The 18,210-nt window shown below is 37.5% G+C and overlaps 1 protein-coding gene across 13 annotated transcripts in view; it reads right to left on the bottom strand.

Moving 5' to 3' along the window:
• Positions 1 to 18,210, bottom strand: part of SOX5 (SRY-box transcription factor 5) — a 1,147,842-nt gene that overhangs the window by 131,094 nt on the left and 998,538 nt on the right. For all 13 annotated transcript variants that reach the window (XM_042247392.2, XM_042247394.2, XM_042247393.2 and 10 more), the window contains one exon: positions 484 to 569. In XM_042247392.2, the coding sequence (XP_042103326.1) occupies positions 484 to 569 (86 nt within the window). The remainder of the gene's footprint in view (positions 1 to 483; positions 570 to 18,210) is intronic.

Raw genomic sequence — 18,210 nt, 5'->3', positions numbered from 1 at the left:
GCATCTACTTATTTGGTCTACTTATTCTTGCTTATCCAACTGAGCTGGCATGAGCAGGAAAATAAAGATATCTACAGAGCGCTTCAAAAATACTGAGCATCTTGAACAATTTTAAATGTAATTTTTGTTAAGCTGTCTTGATCCGTAAGTATCTGAATATCTTTTGTAAGCTTTTGACTTCTTTTTATCTTGATGAAGACCATTCTGTGATGAAATTATGACATGCAGTAATCAAAGTAAAACTACAGCTCATTTTGTTAAATCATATCAGGCAATAAAAAAATTACAAGTTATCTTTAATACAGAAAACAGGACTAAAAATAAAAAAAAACAACTTTGGGTTGAGAATCAGTACACATAAATTCAAAAACAAAAAAGTGTGAGGCAAATATCCGTAGTCAGTTATATTCTGCGTTAACAGGATAATAGCTGTTTTCGATATTTACTTAACCTTTGTCTCCGGTGTATTGTCTCCTGACTTACCTGCAGTTGGAGTGGGCCTAAGCCCGGTGTTGCCGCGGCAGCAGCTGCCATGGTAGTTGGGATCAGCTGTACAGGGTAAGGGTCACCTACGTAAGAGAATAATAGAGGCGTCAGCACCTTTTATCTACTCTCCACCTGCAAATTAAACTCATGCATTCACTCTTTCCAAAAGCCTTCTTTTGTGTGCCTTGCCTAGGCCTAATGAAAAGCTCTATTGTGCAGCTTTTTACTAACACTCTTTTCACAATTCTGGCTGAGAGAGGAATGTGAATAAAAGGCACAAGCAATTAAGGCGGAAACCTCATCCTTTTTTCATGATGTATTTAGGAAAATGGGAGGAAAAAGTGCGTATTGATCAGAGGGCTGCACTTTATAACACACACATACACGCACACACACACACATCACACCTGATAATCTTGATATGAGCACACCAAGTCCTCAGCAAATTTAAAATGTTATTATAAAAAGAATTTAACTAAACTTAATTTTACTTTAACAAACTAAACTCTCAATATTTAGGCCAAGCAGCTTATCTTTTGAATGCTATGTTACTGTCTTGATTCAAATAACCTCTTAAATAATGTTCCATGGACAAACTCATATAAAGAAAAAATCTGATGCATTTTTAAAAGTCATGGAAAGTACTAGTTATCTTTATTTCCAGAGACAAATGTTTAAAAAATATACTGTAAAAGAAGAAGAATATAGGTGGTTTTCCCCAAAGGCTTTCTGTTTATGGGAATACCTAAAACACTACAAAATTTAAGCAATTAAAAATTAAAGTTTTAATACAGATGATCTATAAAAACACAGATATACACAAACATCTATACATATATACGCACATTATAGGAGATTTTTTTGATGCAAATAAAAATTTTTTTCCACTCAATAAAGAGGTACAATGGATATCTGCACAAAGCCCAGTGATATGCTAACAGACATGTACATTATTAGTCATTTGAAATGAAACTGTAGCAAAATGGAAAATAATAACTGTAAGAACAATTTTCTAATATATAAAGCTTTTTGTAGAACTATAATTTGTGAAAAACTTGTTGAATGTCAAATGTATAGAAATATAACTGCAAATAACTCAGTTAATAATTCATTCAAAAATATTTATTGAGTACCTGATTTGTGTTAAACACTGCTGTTGACACTAGAAATGGAGCTTTCAAGAAAATTCATGTCAAGAGGTGTATTTACTGGAAATTTAATGAAGCTTAAGCTTTGGGTTCTGGAAAGGGCTCCTAGCAGTGTGTTCACAGGGTCATATGTTTTCATATCTGTCAGCTTCCTTAATTTTTTACTTTGTTGTGATCCCTTTTATAAAAAAGTATTTTTTTTACTTTGTGTACATATATATATATATATATATATATATATATGTATATGTATATAAGGTAGACCATGCGTGTGTGTGCTCAGTCACTTGAGTCGTGTCTGACTCTTTGCAAACCCAGGGACTGCAGCCTTCCAGGCTCCTCTGTCCATGGGAGTCTCCAGGTAAGAATTCTAGAGAGGACTGTGGTGCCCTCCTCCAGGGGGTCTTCCCTACGCAGGGACTGTGGGCTGATTCTTTTCCAATGAGCCACCAGGGAAGCCCATAATGTAGATGATATATATAAATATATATATATGTAATTTCCATATTTTTATTTTTAAATACAGTCCCCAAAATTACATGTTTCAGGCTTCAAAACACCTGAATTTATTTCCCCTGATGTGGTTTTACAGCTTAATGGGAGAAAAAGACAAAGAATAACTCAATTAGTATAAAACAAAGTAAAAGTTATACATACGATGCTATGGACTGTACTGTGGGTACCTCAAACCCAGGTGAAAAGATCAAAGACACCCTCTAGGATGAAATCATGTTTAAGCTCAAAAATGAATGAAGTGAAAGCAAGCCAGGCAAAGAAGGGAAGCATTTCAGGAAGGAAAATAATCTTCAATAAGACTCAAGGTAAAATGGGAGTGTTATATCATAGCTAACTTCCTGAACTGCTTAAGTATAGACTACAGGCAGGGAAGCAGAGATAAATGGGACTGGGGAGGGAATCAGAGGCCAGATTGTGTATGACTTTATGTACAATATAAACATACACACAGAAGAACTGTACAAAAAAGATCTTCACAACCAAGATGATCACGATGGTGTGATCACTCACCTAGAGCCAGACATCCTGGAATGTGAAATCAAGTGGGCCTTATAAAACATCACTACGAACAAAGCTAGTGGAGGCGATGGAATTCCAGTTGAGCTGTTGCAAATCCTGAAAGATGATGCTGTGAAAGTGCTGCACTTAATATGCCAGCAAATTTGGAAAACTCAGCAATAGCCACAGGACTGGAAAAGGTCAGTTTTCATTCTAATCACAAAGAAAGGCAATGCCAAAGAATGCTCAAACTCCCACACAATTGCACTCATCTCACACGCTAGTAAAATAATGCTCAAAATTCTCCAAGCCAGGCTTCAGCAATACATGAACTGTGAACTTCCAGATGTTCAAGCTGGTTTTAGAAAAGGCAGAGGAACCAGAGATCAAATTGCCAACATCCGCTGGATCATGGAAAAAGCAAGAGAGTTCCAGAAAAACATCTATTTCTGCTTTATTGACTATGCCAAAGCCTTTGACTGTGTGGATCACAATGAACTGTGGAAAATTCTGAAAGAGATGGAAATACCTGACCACCTGAACTGCCTCTTGAGAAACCTATATGCAGGTCAGGAAGCAACAGTTAGAACTGGACATGGAACAACAGACTGGCTCCAAATAGGAAAAGGAGTATGTCAAGGCTGTATATTGTCACCCTGCTTATTTAACTTATATGCAAAGTACATCATGAGAAACGCTGGACTGGATGAAGCACAAGATGGAATCAAGATTGCCGGGAGAAATATCAATAACCTCAGATGTGCAGATGACACCACCCTTATGGCAGAAAGTGAAGAAGGACTAAAGAGCCTCTTGATAAAAGTGAAAGAGGAGAGTGAAAAAGGTGGCTTAAAGCTCAACATTCAGAAAATGAAGATCATGGCATCTGATCCCGTCACTTCATGGCAAATAGATGGGGAAACAGTGGAAACAGTGTCAGACTTTATTTTTCGGGGTTCCAAAATCACCGTAGATGGTGATTACAGCCATGAAATTAAAAGACGCTTACTCCTTGGAAGGAAAGTTATGACCAACCTAGATAGCATATTCAAAAGCAGAGACATTACTTTGCCAACTAAGGTCCGTCTAGCCAAGGCTATGGTTTTTCCAGTAGTCATATATGGATGTGAGAGTTGGACTGTGAAAAAGGCTGAGAGCCAAAGAATTGATGCTTTTGAACTGTGGTATTGGAGAAGACTCTTAAGAGTCCCTTGGACTGCAAGGAGATCCAACCAGTCCATTCTGAAGGAGATCAGCCCTGGGTGTTCTTTGGAAGGAATGATGCTAAAGCTGAAACTCCAATACTTTGGCCACTTCATGGGAAGAGTTGACTCTTTGGAAAAGACTCTGATGCTGGGAGAGATTGAGGGCAGGAGGAAAAGGGGACGACAGAGGATGAGATGGCTAGATGGCATCACAGACTCGATGGACGTGAGTTTGGGTGAACTCCGGGAGTTGCTGATGGGCAGGGAGGCCTGGCGTGCTGCAATTCATGGGGTCGCAAAGAGTCGGACACGACTGAGCGAGAGAACTGAACTGAAGAGAACAACATAAAGAATCTAAATTTTGTCCTACTAGGAAAAAGAAACCATGAACATGGAAAAAAGATGGGTTGAGTAAAACCCCTTGGGCTAGAGGTTTGAAGCTGTCATCAATAATAAAAACATGCAGAACTCTGTATAATATATGATGATGATTCAGATTAGGGTGGTGATGCTGGAATAAAGAATACTGGAGAAGGTCAAGCTGTATTTAAGAAGCAAAACTGACAAGACCTAATGATTGTTTACATATGAGAGTTATAAAAGACTCAAAGATTCTTCCCAGGTTTTTCACTGGACAGTTGATTAGGAAGTGGAACTATTTTTTGGATTTGCAAACACAGATGATAAACAAAACTGCCAAGTTGGGACTGTCTGTGAGGAAAATGAAGGGGAAAGAATAAAGAGTTCTCTTTTGGACATTTCAAGCCTGAAATGACTATCAGTCTCCATGTAGAGGTGTTCATTGAGGAACTTGATAAACATGTTAGGATTTTAGAGGAGTAATCCACATAGGAGACAGAAATTTGAATGTGGTCAGCGTATATCTTGAATTTAAGCTATAACCAGTCAAGTGTTAACTATAGATTAAAAAAAGAGATCCAAAAATTGGATTATGGGATATCTTAACATTTATAGTTAGGAAGATAGGTAACTAGCAGAAAAACAGAGGAGAGATGTAAAGTTGGTGTTCCAGAAGCCAAGTAAAGCAAGATTTTCAGGAAGAATATTCAATTTTTTCAAATGTTGGACTTGGTGATATAGAAGCCATTGGAGATCTCTACAAGGGCAGTTTCAATGGAGCAAGCATTAAGAAAGACTAACTGCAGTGAGTGTGATCCGTAGAGAATGAACAGAAGATAGGAACTGAATATGATAAATGTAGATCCTTGCTATTCAAAGCGAAGTTCTCAAAAGCAGCACTGGCATCACCAAGGAGTTTGTTAGCAGAATTTTAATGCGTGCGCATGCTGTGTTGCTCAGTCATCTCTGACTCTTGGCAACCTTATAGACTGTACAGCACCAGGCTCGTCTTCTATGGGATTCTCCAGGCAAGAATACTGGAGTAGGTCTCCATGCCCTCTTCCAGGGGATCTTTCCAACCCAGGGACTGAACCTGAGTCTCCTGTGACTCCTGTACAGAGAGTGGATTCTTTACCACTGAGCCACCAGGGAAGCCCAGCATAATTTCAAGCTGTACTCCAAACCTAAGGTGGCAGGCAGCCTCTAAGATAGAAGCCCCAGTGCCTCTCACTTCCTGGTATTCATGTCCTTGTGCAATTCCCTCCCCTTATGGACTGGGCCTAGTAACTACCTTCTAATGAGCAGAGTACATAGAGGTGATGTGGTATTACTTTTGATACTAGGTTACAAGAAAACTCTGGCTCAGTCTTGCTTGCTCCCCCACCACCCCTATTCTCAGCAAGCAGCTATATTGGGAGCTGTCCTATAGAGAGGACCACATTGCAAAGGACTGATGTCTTCCAGCCAACAGCAAGCAAAGGAGGTGGCCTGACAACAACCAAGGGAGGGAGCTTGAAAGTGGATTTCTCCCCAAGTCAAGCCTAGAGATGACTGCAGCCCAGGCCAACACCTTGATTTGAAAAGATGTGAAAGACTCAGCTGGAACATGGCTGTGTTCAAACAATTGCTTATTTTAAGCCACTAAGCTTTCAGAGAATTTATTAAAGTAGCAAGCGTAAACCTTCTGAATTAGAATTTAAATTTTAACAAGATTTCCAGACTATTTGTATGCACTGCAGAAGTGCTAAAACAAGACAATTTCAGTGACATACTTTGTAATAGATACTGGAGGACGTGTAATAAAGAAAATTTTACTAGACAGGTATCCATTTGTAAAAATGATACTACACTTATATACTAATAAGAAAAATTGTACATAGAAAAGAAAATGGTGATACAGGAAAAAGGACAACTGATATTATCTGACAAGGCTTTACTTAGCATTTGGAATTTTAAATATTTAATCCAGAAGATACTATATCTGATTTTATAAAGGAAGTTTAGATATTGGCATCTGCATTTATTTAAACTGGGCTTCCCTGGTGGCTCAGAGGTTAAAGCATCTTCCTGGAATGCGGGAGACCCAGGTTCAATCCCTGCGTCGGGAAGATATGGCAACCCACTCCAAATATTATGACTATTAGAACTATTTAAATACTTAAAATTGTACCATTCATTTATATTACTTATTTAATGATTATAATGTTAAAAGCAATGACAGCAAAAGTTTAGAGGCTACAGTGCTCTTCAGAGTGATAATTCATTTTATATAATTTACTTGTTGAAATCTATTAACAAGATTGTCTCTATCTATTTACTCTAAGTCTCACTTAGAAAAGAATTTATTTGAGTTGACCATCAGTGCCATAGGACTTGAGGGAGAACTAATTCTAGGTTTCAATATTTAAAGAATAAAAGGTGAAAATAAGAGTGAGTGTGGCCTTGAAGATTTGCAGGTGTCGGGGGAGATGTTTTAGGAAGGGTGAAATGTATCATAGCATGGGTGTGATATGCTGGAGGAATGGAGAGAAAACCAGTTTAATTCACAGGTTATAGAATAAAAGGAAAAGAGACAGAAAGCAGGGATCTGGGAAACTTTTCATAATCCGGACTGGAAGATATTTGGCTACAAAAAGGCAATGGATATGAAATGAAGTTTTAACAAGTTTAATTAAAGGAGTTAAGTAACAGAAGATCTTAAAGATGACTCCAAATTCTAACCTAGGGATACAGATTTACTTATAAGTTTGGGTTGATTGCAAATACCCACATAGGTGTTTAGAGCACTTTCCAACTATTAGCATATAATTCTTAATAACAAATTGAGTATTGCCTGCTATATAAACATATTAGTTAAAATCTACACTATTCCATAACATTTAAACATGCACATGCATATTAGAATCTTATTATTTTTCATTTCTTATATCCATGAATATATAGTAATAAAATGAATATGGCTATCTTTCTTTTGAATATGCATATATATGTACATAACTAAAATGTTATTCATATGCCATATTATACATGTATTAATGTGTAAACATACATATACACATCCAAGCTAAATAATGTATGTGTCTGTTATGAGCTGAATTGTGTCCCCTCAAACTTTATATGTTAAAGTACTAACCTCCAGTATATCAGAATGTAACTATATTTGGAGATATGTCCTTTAAGAGGTAATCAGGATAAAACAAGGTCATATGAGTAGGCTCTAATCCAATATGACTGGTGTCTTTAGAGAAAGAGATCAGGACATGAGCAACACAGAAGGAAGGACAAGTATGTGCAGATAGAGGAGAAGACAACCATCTACAAATGAAGAAAAGAGGCCTCAGAATGAAATCCATACTGTTGATAACTTGATCTTGCATTTTGAGCTTTCAGAACTGTCAGAAAATATACTTCTGTTGTATAAACCAACCAATTTGCTTCATTTTACTATGGCAGCCTTAGGAAACTAAATAATATGTTTGCCATAAGCAACTTCATATCAATGTAGTTGATGTTAAAGTGAATTGGAAAAATAAAAAAAAAACTGGCAGCAAGAATTAAAAAGAGTACTGTTGCCCTTATATACCTGTAATCACACAGTTTCAAGATAAACATAAGATCAAAAATAGGATGTCAACTAATTTCAAAAGGTTTGTGTCTAAGCTACCATATTAATGCAGCTATCTCCATTCAACATACTAACATGCATAGCTTGAAGCATATGTACTTTATTATCACTGCTTCAGACCGAAAACATTAAGAACTAGTTTGGTTGAAATCTGCCCCAGTTACAAAGTAAATACAAACACCATAAATGTGAAAAGGCCAATATAACAATTAAACTCAATTAAGGAGATTCAAAATAAATTATATGCATGTGTCAGTGTTCTGAAGTGGACACATAATCTATAAGACTTCAACACAAGGTCAAGAGTACTTCTTAATGGGGAAAGAGAAATTCAGAAACTGCTGGGGAAAAAGTATCTGTTACAGAAATAAATACTGTCATCTATTTATGCCATCTCTTTATAAACTGCACTAAAAATGTTATAACTGGTTTGTTTTGTAAATACCTCATGAGATACTTGCTTAGTAAAAAATTGGATAATGGAAAATTCTGACTTTTAAAGTTTAACCATGTGTAAGTTATTCAAATTGACTTTCACCTAAAGTAATTTCTTCTCGATTTTCCTAGGTTTTTAACCATTTGAACAGTTTTTCCTTAAGCCTTTCCAAACTTGTGTCTTCTTTTAAGCCAAGTATGGAAAATTCTAGCTCAAAACTAAAATTTTTCAAAAAGTGGAAAAATACACTGAGGCATGTTAATCAATAGTTTCCAAAATACAATCTAGATTAGAGTATCTATTGATATAAATGATATATCTAATAGTAAATAACCCAATAACCCCTCAGAAATCATATTATATATGTTAGTATTAAAAAGTAATGAATATTTAGAAAATAGTTCTTTCCAGTGATAGTACTGAAGAGACTCTTTTTTTTTCTATATAAAGAGTAAGAAAAACAACAAAGTTATTTAGGTTAGGAAGATTGTCAAAGGGCTTCCATGGTGGCTCAGTGGTAAAGAATCCACCTGCCAATGAAGGAGACTCAGGTTTGATTTCTGGATTGCGAAGATCCCTTGCAGATGGAAATAGCAACCCACTTCAGTATCCTTGTCTGGGTAATCCCATGGACAGAGGAGCCTAGCAGGCTATAGTCTATGCAGTCACAAAAAAGTTGACTACTACTTGGTGATTGAATAACAACAAGATTGTCAAAAGCAAGCATGTTTTTGCTCAGGGTCACTTTCACAAACACTTGCATCCACTGAACTAAGATAAATGATCTGGAAAGTCTGTGGCATTATAAAAATTAAAACGTACACACAAATGCAAACACACACACACACACACAATCTCTGCCCTAGAAGAGTTCCTAAAAAAGTTACAGAAATGAACATGTAAACCAATCCAGGGATACAATGAGAAAAGTAGAACAGTGCAAAAGGCACTCTGGAAACTTCCCGAAAAGAAGAAGGTGGGGTAGATTAACCTGGAAAGAGCATTGAGGTAGGTTATTTGTTAAACTATCTGAAAAAAATGGCACTTCACCACAAATTATCTCTCAAGATCCTTTTACCGCCTACTTTCCATGTCTTCTGAAAAGTCACACAATAAGCCTCCACCACTTAGTGCAACCAGGATTGCTCTTATTAATCATCTTATCAGATTAATACTTACAAGCCCCCACTCCTACCACTTTAACTTCCCAGTGGAGGGAGTTCTATAGGAGCGTAAAATAAGATGAAGTTAAAAAGGACACTTGTTGTTCAGTCACTGAGTTGTATCTGACTCTTTGTGACCCTATGAACTGCAGGACACCAGGCTTCCCTCTCCTTCACTCTCTCCCTGACATTGCTCAAACTCATGTCCATTGCACCTGATGCAAAGAGCTGACTCATTAGAAAAGACCCTGATGCTGGGAAAGATTGAAGGCAAGAGGAGATGGGGACGACAGAAGATGAGATGGTTAGAAGGCATCACTGACTCAATGGACATGAGTTTGAGCAAACTCCGGGAGATGGTGAAGAACAGGGAAGCTTGGTGTGCTGCATGCGGTCCATGGGGTCGCAAAGAGTTGGACATGACTGAGCAACTGAACAACAAGAACGTCCACTGAGTCAGTGATGCCATGAAGCCATCTCATCCTCTGTCTCCCCCTTCACCTCTTGCCCTCAATTCTAAAAGGACACTAGGGATGGAATTTTCGAAGGAAGTTGCTTTCTTTCATTTCCTGGGCCAACAGATGAACTTGTGGGTTCCTTCTGCTTGGAAGGAGCCGATGCTATTCATAGCACAGTGTTAACAATGGCCATTCTCCGTGTAGCCCCTATACTTCCAGGTGTATTTCAATAGTCTGAGTGTGTCTGATACAGAAAGGGAATGTTAAGCTCTGCAGCTAAAGAAGCAGGTAGAACACATCTTGCAGAGGCTTATGTTTTACTTTGAAGGCAACCTTAAGTTGCTGAAAGGTTTTAAGCAGGAAAGTGACACAGTCTGATTTGTGTTTTAGATAGATCAATTTTGTGGCAAGGGATAGAATCGATTGGAAGAGGGAGAGGCTGGAGACAAATAGACATGTTAAAAACTACTGCAGTAAATCAAGCTGGAAATGATAATGGCCTAAACTAATCATAAGAGAAAGAGAGGAAGGAACATGCAGGATAGGGGAGACACATTTGATGGCCAGTTTGATGGGAGAAAAGAGATACGGGGAGGGGGGAGAAAAATATTGTACTTGGGTTTATACTTTATTGTCAGATGGGGTTTAAGGAAAAAAATCCTTTTTACTCAAAGTGTTTCAACATCAGTTGTTCCAACATCAATTATTAATTATTCACTATGCTCCCACTGACTTGAAATGTGGGCAACTAATATTTGTTGACTTTTGGCACTGTTAAAATATTTTACATATATATACATGTAAATATACACATATAAACCCCTCCATATATGAATGAATATATTTACTGATCTGTGCATAAAATCTCATTTAATGTTTGGAACAATTCAGTAAGGTAGATTATTGTTCTCATTCTATAAATTAAAAATAAATGTTCAGGCTCTCACAGATAGTAAGTACTATAGTACTTACTAATGCGGTAAGAAAAGTATCACATTTATAGAGGATAATACAAATATATATTTAAAATTTCAAAACAGATATATTCATTTAATGTTCATTCAGTTAGCATGTGTCAGATATTGTATACAGGTTACAAAGTAATAAAAGAACCAGTTCTCCTTGCCTTCATGACTCTTTCAGTTACAAAATAAGCCATTAATATGGAAAGTGAAGTGAATCAAAGCCACCAGATTAAAATAATATGAATAAGAAAGGCAGCAACTACCAAAGAAAAGAGGGATTTATTTGAGCTGAAATCACTGAAGGAAGAATCAGAGGAGGGGCTGGTCTTGAGTTGGGTTTTGAATAAAAAATAACTAGGGAAGAGGAGAGAAGTCCAAAACTGCACTGCTTAGTGCTTAGATATTCGATAAATATTTGCTGAATGAATAAATGGTTAAGCCTCAAAATAAGGATCAGAAAAATGAATGAATAAAATGTCTTTAAGAACTAGCCTGCAGTTGAACCTTGGAGAAGGCAATGGCACCCCACTCCAGTACTCTTGCCTGGAAAATCCCATGGATGGAGGAGCCTGGAAGGCTGCGGTCCATGGGGTCGCTAAGAGTCAGATACGACTGAGCGACTTCACTTTCCCTTTTTACTTTCCTGCATTGGAGAAGGAAATGGCAACCCACTCTAGTGTTCTTTTTTTTTTTTTTTTTTTTTAATTTTATTTATTTTTTTCAGTATTTCAAAAAGTTTAATGGAGTTGAACACTGATTTGAAGTAAGTTCACTAAAACTTAACACCAAATTCCTTCTGAATTTATCATCTTGATATGAAAACCTGTTATCTTGGTTTACTATGAGTTCTTTTTTTTTTTATTTTTTATATATATTTTTTTATTTTTTAAATTTTAAAATCTTTAATTCTTACATGCATTCCCAAACATGAAGCCCCCTCCCACCTCCCTCCCCATAACATCTTTCTGGGTCATCCCCATGCACCAGCCCCAAGCATGCTGCATCCTGCGTCAGACATAGACTGGCGATTCAATTCACATGATAGTATACATGTTAGAATGTCATTCTCCCAAATCATCCCACCCTCTCCCTCTCCCTCTGAGTCCAAAAGTCCGTTATACACATCTGTGTCTGGGCATACACACCGAGGAAACCAGAATTGAAAGAGACACATGTACCCCAATGTTCATCGCAGCACTGTTTATAATAGCCAGGACATGGAAACAACCTAGATGTCCATCAGCAGATGAATGGATAAGAAAGCTGTGGTACATATACACAATGGAGTATTACTCAGCCGTTAAAAGAATTCATTTGAATCAGTTCTGATGAGATGGATGAAACTGGAGCCGATTATACAGAGTGAAGTAAGCCAGAAAGAAAAACACCAATACAGTATACTAACACATATATATGGAATTTAGGAAGATGGCAATGACGACCCTGTATGCAAGACAGGGAAAGAGACACTCTAGTGTTCTTGCCTGGAGAATCCCAGGGACGGGGGAGCCTGATGGGCTTCCGTCTATGGGGTCGCACAGAGTCGGACACGACTGAAGCGACTTAGCAGCAGCAGCAGCAGTTGAACCGATGACATACAGTATCAAGAAATATTCAGAAGGTTGGTTAGAGTCTGTGAAGCACCTCAAATGCCAAGGTAAGAATCTATTCATACCATGTCCCTAAGCATATGCACAATTACCTCCTATTCTAAAAAACAACCAATTATCTAGACTCCAAAATCCCTTAGTAAGGAGTCATTTATTTACTTTCTTTCTTCTCATCTATCTTGCCTATATGCTGGAAACTTGTCTTCAGTGATAATCTGAAATCCTTCTACTACAATTTAATTCTCCATCCATAAACTTTCCTGGAAATAATGACCTTTGATTTGCCAAATTTCAATGAACACTGCTGTGCAACAGCTGATACTGTTAACGACTCCCTCCTTCTCAAACTACACTACACTCTCTGACTTTTCTTATAATGTGCTTTTCTGGTTTTCCTCATACACTGTTCATGCCGACTTTATTATTTCTGCAATAGGCTGTTCTACCTCCCTTCACTCCTTCCTTAAATACTGATATTCCTTGGGGTCTAATCCTTGGTGCTTGGCTTTTCTAGTTTGATTTCCCTTATCTGAATGATCTTATCCAATCTCTTGGGCCAAGGACTTTATACAAACTATTTTAAGTCAATGACTCTAGCCTATATTTCTCATACTGTTTTGGACAACTCCTTTGACCCCCACCATCTGTCCCATAGGAAGCTCAATCTCCACAGTTTAATCACCCTTCTTGCAGGACTTACTTCTACTCCTGGTATTTTTATTAATTTTGGTGACACCCAGTTACCTATGCTGTACATATGAAGTATCCTAGATCTTTCCCTTCCTTTAATCCTTCATGGCTGATCACTTACAAACTTTATTTTTTTAACTCCTAGGTTTTCATTTCTTACTGCTGGAAAACCTACCAATCAGGTTCCCAAGCTTCAGTATTCAGCTAAAGAAATGAATTCTCTACTCAGCTTCCAGAGGCACTAATTACGGGTACACAATAAGTATTCACTGGTTGTATTTAAATGGTAAAAAATACTTACTAGGTACATACTGTGTGTTAAGGACTAACAGTTCAAAAGTAAACAAGAAAAGTATATCTTGACATGGATGAAATCAATAAATGAATGAATGGATTGATGGTTAAATGCCAGTATGACCTCAACCCTGATTTTTAGCCCTTAAATGGTTTTCCAGTTCCTGCAGCATAGTGGACCCTTTGATGGCTCAACTCATAGAGCAGAGTCCTATAGACTTCATGAATGTGGACATCCCTAGGTTGCTGGTTTGATTCTGGCTCAAAAGAAGTGCCTTAGTTGCTTGGGGCTTCCCTGGTGGCTCAGACGTTAAAGAACCTGCCTATAATGCAGGAGACTTGGGTTCGATCCTTGGGTCAGGAAGATCCGCTGGAGAAGGGAATAGCTACCCATTCCAGTATTCTTGCCTGGAGAATTCCATGGACAAAGGAGACTGGCGGGCTACAGTCCATGGGGTGGCAAAGAGTTGGACACGACTGAGTGACTAATACTTTCAGCCAACATAGAAGGTCTATAAATACTTCCTTGAATTGGTCTCCTCTTATGTCCTCAAATAATTCACTTGTCATTTCTTACCTTAAAGCTCACTCTCAACACCAAACTGCTTAAAGGTCCATGTATACTCTAATTCATCTTGCGTTTTCCAGCCTTTATCAAGGCTGAATTTTTTGTTTTTTCCTACCAGGAATGTTGTTTCTGTATCCTTTCATTCCAACAACTTCATTTGCTTAGTTGCCCTTCAGGATTTGACTTTAGGCATGATCCTTTAGGGACCCCCACCCCAAGAAGCCTTCCCTGATACCTTCTACTAAGCTTAGATTTGAATTCATTCCCTTTCCACTCACTTTTGTTGAAATTCTATGCATAGCTCTATTATATCACATCTGTTTATATCTCACTCTCCCTAACCAGACTGTTAGCCTCCCAAGGCAGAATTATGTCTACTTAATCTTTAAATTCCCAGTTTCTAGCATAGTGCCTTGACCATTTAAGGCTATAAAATGTTTATGGACTAAATATATGAAGCTATATTTTATTTAATTAAGAAATTAACAAATTTCAGACAGAGATGACAACTCTTCCTCAAAAGCTTAAGGCTTAACAGAAGAAATAGCTTGTAAGCAAATAATTATACAAATAAAGAACAAATTAGTTTTTTATACAGGGTTTAACACAAGCAATATTGGTGTTTTAGATCTGCTGCCAGTGATACAAGGAAGGATAGAAAATGAAGGCAGAAAAAGGAGCCTAGAGTTTAGGATAGGAAGAAATAAGGACTCAAAGGAGGTAGTCAAATAATGTTTTTTAACATATTTTCACATATCAAACCATTCTTTTCTAACATTCCATAATTTTATCTCTTTTGTATATTTTCATATCCCCTTGGATATTAAAAGTCAATAATATAAATTTCTGATCATGAATAAGAACCCACTATTATGATGCTTAATATTAAAGTACCTGAATATGGTCAAGGTATCTACTAGAAAAGATGTTTTGCTTTTTTTAAATTAATTTATTTTGTATTGCAGGATAATTGTTTTACAGAATTTTGCTGTTTCCTGTCAAACTTCAACATGAATCAGCCATAGGTATACATTTATACCCTCCCTTTTGAACCTGTCTCCCATCTCCCTCCCCGTCCCACCCACCTAGGTTGATACAGGGCCCCTGTTTGAGTCTCTTCAGCCATACAACAAATTCCTGTTGGCTATCTATTTTACTTATGGTAATGTTAGTTTCCATGTTACTCTCCCCACACATCTCACCCTCTCCTCCCCTCTCCCCATGTCCATAAGTCTATTCTCTATGTCTCTTTCTCCACTGCTGACCTTTAAATAAATTCTTCAGTACCATAAAGATTCCATATATATGCGTTAGAATACGATATTTATCTTTCTCTTTATGACTTAACTTCACTCTGTATAATAGGTTTTTGGTTCATCTACTTTATTAGAACTGACTCAAATGCATTCCTTTTTATGGCTGAGTAATAAAAGGAGTATGTCAAGGCTGTATATTGTCACCTTGCTTATTTAACTTATATGCAGAGTACATCATGAGAAACGCTGGACTGGAAGAAACACAAGCTGGAATCAAGATTGCCGGGAGAAATATCAATAACCTCAGATATGAAGATGACACCACCCTTATGGCAGAAAGTGAAGAGGAACTCAAAAGCCTCTTGATGAAAGAGGAGAGTGAAAAAGTTGGCTTAAAGCTCAACATTCAGAAAACGAAGATCATGGCATCTGGTCTCATCACTTCATGGGAAATAGATGGGGAAACAGTGGAAAAGTGTCAGACTTTATTTTTTTGGGCTCCAAAATCACTGCAGATGGTGACTGCAGCCATGAAATTAAAAGACGCTTACTCCTTGGAAGAAAAGTTATGACCAACCTAGATAGCATATTGAAAAGCAGAGACATTACTTTGCTGACCAAGGTCCGTCTAGTCAAGGCTACGGTTTTTCCAGTAGTCATGTATGGATGTGAGAATTGGACTGTGAAGAAAGCTGAGTGCCGAAGAATTGATGCTTTTGAATTGTGGTGTTGGAGAAGACTCTTGAGAGTCCCTTGGACTGCAAGGAGATCCAACCTGTCCATTCTGAAGGAGATCAGCCCTGGGATTTCTTTGGAAGGAATGATGCTAAGGCTGAAACTCCAGTACTTTGGCCACCTCATGCAAAGAGTTGACTCACTGGAAAAAACTCTGATGCTGGGTGGGATTGGGGGCAGGAGGAGAAGGGGACAACCTAGGATGAGATGGCTGGATGGCATCACTGACTTGATGAACGTGAATCTCAGTGAACTCCGGGAGTTGGTGATGGACAGGGAGGCCTGGCGTGCTGTGATTCATGGGGTCACAAAGAGCTGGACACAACTGAGCGACTGAACTGAACTGAACTGAATATTCCATTGTGTATATGCAGCACAACTTTTTAAAAAGATGTTTTATATGAAAACAGATGAGAAAAACAAAATCCTTCATCATAGTGACTGTTTCCAATCATTTCACTTCCCAGTGGCTCAGTGGTAAAGAATCTGCTTGCCATCGCAGGAGCTAAAGGAGATGCGGGTTTGATCCCTGTGTTGAGAAGACCCCCTCGGGGAGGAAATGGCTACTCACTTTGGTATTCTTGCCTGGAAAATTCCATAGACAGAGGAGTCTGGTGGGCTACAGTTCATGGGGTTGCCAAGAGTTGGATATGACTGAGCACAATGGCACAATAAAGGTGAAAGGGCTTCTAAATGCAGAAAGTCTGTAAAGCCTTTCTAGATTTGCTGGAATAGTATAATATGACTTTAATATTTGAAATCTTTTATGAAAAATGCTAATATTTTGTAGTAACTCATAAAATAAGTTACTAATATAAATATTTCATATGAATTTTATTTGAGAAAGTAGAATTAATAAATTATCTTGCTTGACTATTTAAAAAGAAGCTATCTTTAGGTGAGCATTAGTTCTCAACTGCTTTGTCATAAACTAAATTTTTTTTCAGTAAGAGACTTTTTAAAATAAATTTTTTTGTCTTCTTAATGTAGCACTGTAAAGGAAAACTTTACCCTAATTAATTTAATAGTTAACCTAGTTGGCTAGTTTAGTAACAGATTAATTTATAAACTCTTCAAGAAACATGTTTTAAAATGGGAAGACATTTCTGCATATAAAAATTATTGCATCTTTTCCTCACCTTTTCCCCATAAATCTAATGAATTCTAGTACCAATGAAAATTCCTGGATTACTTATCTAAGAAATCTGAGTATCCCTGAAAAGGTGACAGTGAATCAAACAAGTGTCCTTTTCCTTCTGTATTCCACCATTTCAACCAAGGCATCATTTAAGTATTACATAGCAACTCATTTTAAGCTGTACAAAGAGAATCATTAATTAAGGAACTGCTTCTATATGTGCATCAATATGACAGTGCTGTCTACTTTTTGCCTCTGTGTATTTTGAAGGGCACAGAGAAAAGCATCCAAAATGATGAATGCATTAGAAAAGTAGGGATCTGGAAGAGAGGCATGCATACAAGCCACTTAAGACCAATTCAAGGGACTTCTCTGGTGGTCCAGGGGTTAAGAATTCGCCTACCAATGCAGGGGGCATGGGTTTGATCCCTGGTTCAGGAGGATCCCACATTCCTCAGAGCAACTAAGACTGTGCACCACAACTAATGAAGCCCTTGCGCCTAAAGCCTGTGCTCCGAAGCAAGAGAAGCCATTGCAATCAGAAACCTGCACACTGCAACCAAGAGTAGCTTCCACTCTCTGCAACTAGAGAAAGCCTACATGCAGCAGGCAAGAATAAAAATAAGTAAGTAAATATATATGCTATATATAGAGAGACCAACTCAAATGCTATTTCTCTTTTACTTTCCACTTTGAACATGATGGCTTAGCAAGTATTTCATTTTTAAAAAAGCACTTCATTTTTTGACACCTTTGATGACAGACATCCTTCCTTGTGCAGTGTATCCAGAGTCTACAGGTTGAGAACAGGAAGCTTCCTAAACCACTCTAATAATAAGACTACGGAATAGATACTTGTGATAACTCCTGGCCTACAGATTTCACCAAGAATGGTAAATTTTAAACCTCTGGAAATTTAGAAATGTTATGAAATTTTCCCTCCCCCTAAAGAATAAAAAACAGTGCAAGTAGAGTGACCTAAAGTAGGTAAATTCCTGAAATCCTTTTCATCATATCAAATTCTGAATTTTGAAAATGGGTTGGTACATTTAATAATTA

The sequence above is a fragment of the Ovis aries genome, chromosome 3, assembly GCF_016772045.2.
Source record: "Ovis aries strain OAR_USU_Benz2616 breed Rambouillet chromosome 3, ARS-UI_Ramb_v3.0, whole genome shotgun sequence".
In the NCBI taxonomy this organism is placed as follows: domain Eukaryota; kingdom Metazoa; phylum Chordata; class Mammalia; order Artiodactyla; family Bovidae; genus Ovis; species Ovis aries.
The sequence above is the reverse complement of the archived record's forward strand: the minus strand, read 5'-3'. Positions and strand labels throughout refer to the sequence as shown.